The 6,000-nt window shown below is 42.2% G+C and overlaps 1 protein-coding gene across 1 annotated transcript in view; it reads left to right on the forward strand.

The window, feature by feature from the left end:
* LOC145409370 (acetylcholine receptor subunit beta-like 1) overlaps positions 1 to 6,000 on the forward strand; it is a 147,710-nt gene that overhangs the window by 130,221 nt on the left and 11,489 nt on the right. The window contains exon 6 of the mRNA XM_080279841.1: positions 4,644 to 4,814. Coding sequence (XP_080135967.1) covers positions 4,644 to 4,814 — 171 coding nt within the window. The remainder of the gene's footprint in view (positions 1 to 4,643; positions 4,815 to 6,000) is intronic.

Here is a 6,000-nt window from a genome sequence, read left to right on the forward strand (position 1 = left end):
TACTTCCTTGTACAGTAAGCAACAATAATCGTGTCGTGAAATTTGGTGAAAACATAAGCTAACGGGCTAAGCGTCTGGTACATTCCGCCGTCTGTCATACGGACGGTTCATAATGTTTCACGAGTTACATTTATTCTTCGGACAAAACCGCGACACGACTACTGTTGCTCATTGTACGTTAGCACTTACCTACCGGCTATTTTAGAACTAGCCTACCGGGTATGTTAGCTCTTATATACCGTCCGTGTCAGTAGTCACGTGTTAAGACCCATCAACTATGTTAGTAATTATTTATGTTATGGTTCATCTAACGGGCATATTAAGATTCACTTACTGGGCATTTTGTGAAAGAGTAACAGTGGCTGAGGCAACAGTACAAGAAGTAATGAAGGGATTTCGGATAGTATCATCATCATCATCATCATCATCACCATACTCCTGCTCCACCTTCTTTTCGTCATCATCGCCGTCCTTCTCCTCCTCTTCTTCCTCCTCCTCCTCCTCATCATCATCATAATCATCGTCATCATGACGATGCATCGTCACATGTGTAATTGATTTTTGATTTACCTATATATTTCATTCATGTGCTGCTCTCTTCCCAAACTTAACTATGAGACTCCATACATACTGATTACACTAACTACTCCAACCACTGCAATTAGAACGAGGAGCAGTTAACAAGCCTAACAGCAATCACTACTCCACAATCACACTCACACACTCCACTTTATTGCGTCATCAGGAGAGGAATTAGAGGAGGAGGGGTGACTTAAATAGATCCGAGACGCTTTAATAGCTCTGTTCGCTCCCTCTCAGCCTTTGACACACAGTTTATTAGGCTCGTCGAGTGCCTGGAAGAGAGAGAGAGAGAGAGAGAGAGAGAGAGAGAGAGAGAGAGAGAGAGAGAGAGAGAGAGAGATTCCTTAATAGACAGATACATACATACATAGATACAGACAGACAGATAGACACACATATATAGATAGAGAAACACTTAAGCAGATAAATAGACAGGTAGACATTTATACTGAGAGAGAGAGAGAGAGAGAGAGAGAGAGAGAGAGAGAGAGAGAGAGAGAGAGAGAGAGAGAGAGAGAGAGAGAGAGAGAGAGAGAGAGAGAGAGAGAGAGAGAATTCTAGGTAGCGCTGTTGGTTCTAGGTATCGACAAGTTGTGCTGATTTCTTGGTAAAAAACATTTGGGCTTTGTGTGTGTGTGTGTGTGTGTGTGTGTGTGTGTGTGTGTGTGTGTGTGTGTGTGTGCAATATTGCCTGTGTTGGTTGTATGGAACATTGTGCATAGGTTTCGGTGTTGACAATATAAAGTTGTATAATGTTGCCAATGTTGGTAGTATACAGATGTTTGTACATTGTTGTCAGTGTTAGCAATACGGAGGCGTGTGTAATGGTGTCAGTGTTGGGAGTATGCTGGACAGAGATGTGGAGATGTGTGTGTGTGTGTGTGTGTGTGTGTGTGTGTGTGTGTGTGTGTGTGTGTGTGTGTGTGTGTGTGTGTGTGTGTGTAAGATTATTGGGGTTGACAGTATGGCGATGTGTGTATATGATCGTCGGTTTGGCTAGTATAAAAGTAATGACAATATAAATGTGTTTGAGCTTAATTGACCGTGTTGGCATTATGTTGTTATGGTGTTGTTAGGACGGAGTTACGAATATATAATTGTCGGTGTTGGCAGTATGGTGCTTGTATTTATATATCTGTCCTACCAACCTACCACCATATAATTTATTTTGTCTTCCCCACAACTTATTATTTTCCTCTCCCTCTCCCATTATCTGCTTCCGCACAACCAATCAACATTTTCTTTATCCTCTAACAATATATATTTTCCTCGACTTATACTACCAAAAATTTTCTTTACCCTCTTCACAACTGCTATATTTTCTTTACCTTTTGTCATCACTTTTTTTTTTTTTTTTACCCACCCCACCGTGTAACACCATCTATTTTCTTTACCTTCATCCATCATACATTAATTTCAGCTTCTCTCATTCTCCCACACAATTTTGTCTTTGCCATCCCCAGAATTACCTGTTTTCTTTACCTCAGGACATCACATACTTTCTTTGCCTATCTCTCACTGTCAGACCATCGGCTTTCTTTACTCCTTTCCATCATATATTTTCTTTGACTTCTACGACCATAAATTTTTCTTTGCCCTCCTCACATCTGCCACGATTTTCACTGTGTCTCCTGGCTGTGACTGATGATGCCTCTCGCCCTGACCCCCGTCGCTGCCACATCCATTTAGCTTTATTTATTACAGACACAGTGACAAATTGGCCCAGTACCTCCCCTTCTTCTCCCTGTCGGCTGTCTAGAAAGCCTGGGAGTGGGTTAGAGCTGAGCCTTTTTTACCCCTCTTTATGTGGGTAGAGTTTGCTATTTGTCTGTATTTTATTAACGTCATACTTTATTTTTTTTTTTTTGGCTCGATTCTTTGTTTACCATTTAGTACAAGCACCAACACTCTAGGGAATGTTGTAGCTGAAGGCCAAGCAGGAAGGGTACACGAGAGTAAAGGAATACATACTGACACATACATGGGGTAAAACTTAACAACTACAAACTACAAGACTACAGTTACAAACACAATAATGGAACACGAAACTACATGAGGAAATAAAAAAATAACCCGTGGGGGGGGGGGATGTTTGCTCGATTAGCTCCTTTTACGCAGAGGACGTTATGTTATGGTAAATTCTTCCTATCTCTTTACGATTTTATTTACGATAGATCTAGCGACAAATTAATACCCTCACTTCCCCTCCTCCAGCTGTCTAGAGAGCCTAAACCCCTATCACCTCGAGAAAGTTAATAATTATTCTTGCTGTCTCCACATGGTTATATTATGCCTTCTAAAAACCCTATACTCTTTCTAATCTAACTTGGCCCAGGTTGTCGTCCTTTTGCAGCTTATTTCATGTACCTCAATGGCGGAAAAAAATACAGTATTAGACAGTACTGTGGTCCTACACCCTTTCCATCGCACTTCTTCGTGACTAGCATCGTATTCTGGTAATAATCTATCATAATAACTAAACATTCATGATGGGACGAAGGGAATTTTAGGACAACTGGAAAAAATATATATGTATAAAGGCATAGGGTAGTCTAGTCTCTCTCCTGTCGGCTGTCTAGAGAGCCTGGAAGTGTTTCATATTGTCGCTCTTGTCATTCCAAGGACTTTTTAACTTGGGTTTACTTTATTTATTACCTCCGTCAAGGAGGTTATGTGTTTGCCGGCGTTGGTTTGTTTGGTTGCCTGTTAGCAGGATTGCTCAAAAAGTTATGAATGGATTTTGCTGAATTTTTTTTGGAGGATTAGGCTGTGGCCCAAGAAACAATCCATTAGATTTTAGTGGTGTTTCAGATCCCCACGCCATGAAGTGAGAAATAGTACTGGAATGGTGATGATGATGATGATGATGATGGTGATGATGATGTTCTTGAGTATGGATCCCTCCCACACCAATGCATTAGTGGGAAATGGCTTTGGAATAATGATGATGATGATGATGATGAGGAGGAGGGAGGAGGAGGAGGAAAATGTCAATAATGATGATACTAATTAAGATGATGTTAGTGATGATGATGGTGATGTTAATGATGAAGATATCGCCCTTTCTGGCCACTTTGAGTCCTACAACTTCAAGCTTCCTTCCCTGAACAATTGATTCTTTTTCTTTTCCTTTCTTTCTTTTTAATTACCGCCTCTCTTCTGGCCACTCCATGTCCTTCACTTCCCACTCTCTTCAGCAGCTAATCGATTCTCTCTCTTTTTCAACACGTTCACTAAGAGGACGTGGTGCTGCTGGAGTGGGACGCCTTCACGTGGTGGCACCGACATGACTATATTCATTTTTTTTTTTTTTTTTATTGAGGCGAACATGCACTTGAGAGGTTGGTGATGATTGGCTGAATGCAACAAGTCCGCATAACATCGCTGTATTTCAAATAAAATACCAGGTAATGTGAATCGAAACTTATTTACTAACTCCAAAATATCCCTCAGATATTTGTTGCATTCAGCCAGTCATCACCAACCTATCAAGTGCATCTTTACCTCGATAAAAAGAAGATAAAACTGAGCATTGGCGGTGGTGCTGTCCCGTCACGCAAGCGTCCCTTAATCCTTTCCCTCTTCCCTTAAGGTGGGATGACAGCCTACGAAAGAAGGACTTCGGCCTGCAGTCCACCATGTTCACTTTCAGATGAAATGGGTAGCAACTACTACTTCTTCCTTACAACTACTTCTACTGCTGCCTCTGCTGCAACAACAACAACAAAAACAACAACAACAGCAACAACAATTAGTAGTGTTGCTACTACTACTACAATTTTCTATTTTTCTTTTATATAGTGTTGCCATCTCCAGTCAGTTTTACTGAGCACAGAATAGGTATTTCGAACTGAGTGAATAACTATGATATAGTCTTCATTAACCCTTACACCACCACCCTCTCCATCATCCCTTCCATCTCTCTCACACGAACCTCCTCCACTACCACCACCACGCCCTACATCATCTCCCCCATCTCTCTCACGCGTACCTCCTGCACTACCACCACCATCCCCTCCATTATCCCCTCCAACTCTCTCACACGTGCTTTTTTCTTCCAGAGTTCGTGCACCATCGACGTCACGTACTTCCCCTTCGATCAGCAGACGTGCCTCATGAAGTTTGGCTCGTGGACCTTCAATGGGGATCAAGTCTCTCTCTCGCTCTACAATGATAAGGATTTTGTTGATCTCTCTGATTACTGGAAGTCTGGAACGTGGGATATCGTGGAGGTAAGAGAGAGAGAGAGAGAGAGAGAGAGAGAGAGAGAGAGAGAGAGAGAGAGAGAGAGAGAGAGAGAGAGAGAGAGAGATGCTGAAGTGAGTATTCATTTTGTAGCTGGTGGAATGTAGTGACGGAAACAGAACTCTGAATACCCTACCATCCCAAATGCTCTATTATGTGTGTGTGTGTGTGTGTGTGTGTGTGTGTGTGTGAATTTATTTCTTGTTTCGCACATTTCCACCCCTACCTTTTAACAATAATTTTACGTTAAAATTATTGTTGCCAAGTAAAAATAGAAATGGGAGAGGATTTAGAGTTAGTTCACTCCTTTTCGCTGTCGTTCATTGTGTGTACTCACGTTCACTCCTCTGCACTCAGCCTACTCCCGTCCAAGCTGTTGCAGTCTGTAGAAGAAGAAGGCTCTTATTAATGCCTATCAGTTACACGGGCGTCATTAAGGCAGACAATCCCCATTCCTCTCAAGACCTAGTTAGCTCCTACCCACCCTCAAGCTTCTTTAGTCTGTGTCTGCCCTCGTTTACCTAACCTCTGATATAAAAAGAATGAAGTTGGGTTGGGTAGAGAGTTTGCAGTCTTTATCTACTCTCGTTCACGGTGCTAGAGAGGGACGCCTTCGTGTGGCGGCACCGACATAACTGGGCGGGTCAGCTGCCTGATTATACGAACATCCGTCATCAATTTATCTATCCCCCAAAAGGAGGATGGTGGACTGAACGCGAAGGGCAACTTAAGCCTGCAGTTCACTGGGTGCACATTTCAGTTGGACCTGGGGTTAAAACAACAGCAGCATCGTTCACGCTTCTGCAGTCTGTGTCTGCTCTTGTTCATGTCCCCATTTGCTTTCCTGGAGATGAAGGGAAGGGGAAAGAGGGAGGAGGTTTCAAAGATGTACGTCTGCTCCAGTTTACTTTATCAGTGTCATGAAAAGAGACAGGAAGGGAAGGATCTGGAGTTTCTACACACTCATGTTCACCTAAGCAGTGTTAAAAATACAGTAGATGGAAGTGGAGGGATGGTTTGCACCGTCTATCTTATGTTCACACTTTTGCAATCTGTATCTACATCCATTGACTCTCCGTTTTGATTCTTAAGCTTTTTGCAACATGTATCTACTGTATTGACACTTTCGCAATGTGTATTAAGCTCCCGTTGACTCCCCCTTCTTTTAACTCA

The sequence above is a fragment of the Coenobita brevimanus genome, chromosome 80 (genome assembly GCF_032717465.1).
Source record: "Coenobita brevimanus isolate Jiangsu-jjx chromosome 80, ASM3271746v2, whole genome shotgun sequence".
Taxonomy (NCBI): domain Eukaryota; kingdom Metazoa; phylum Arthropoda; class Malacostraca; order Decapoda; family Coenobitidae; genus Coenobita; species Coenobita brevimanus.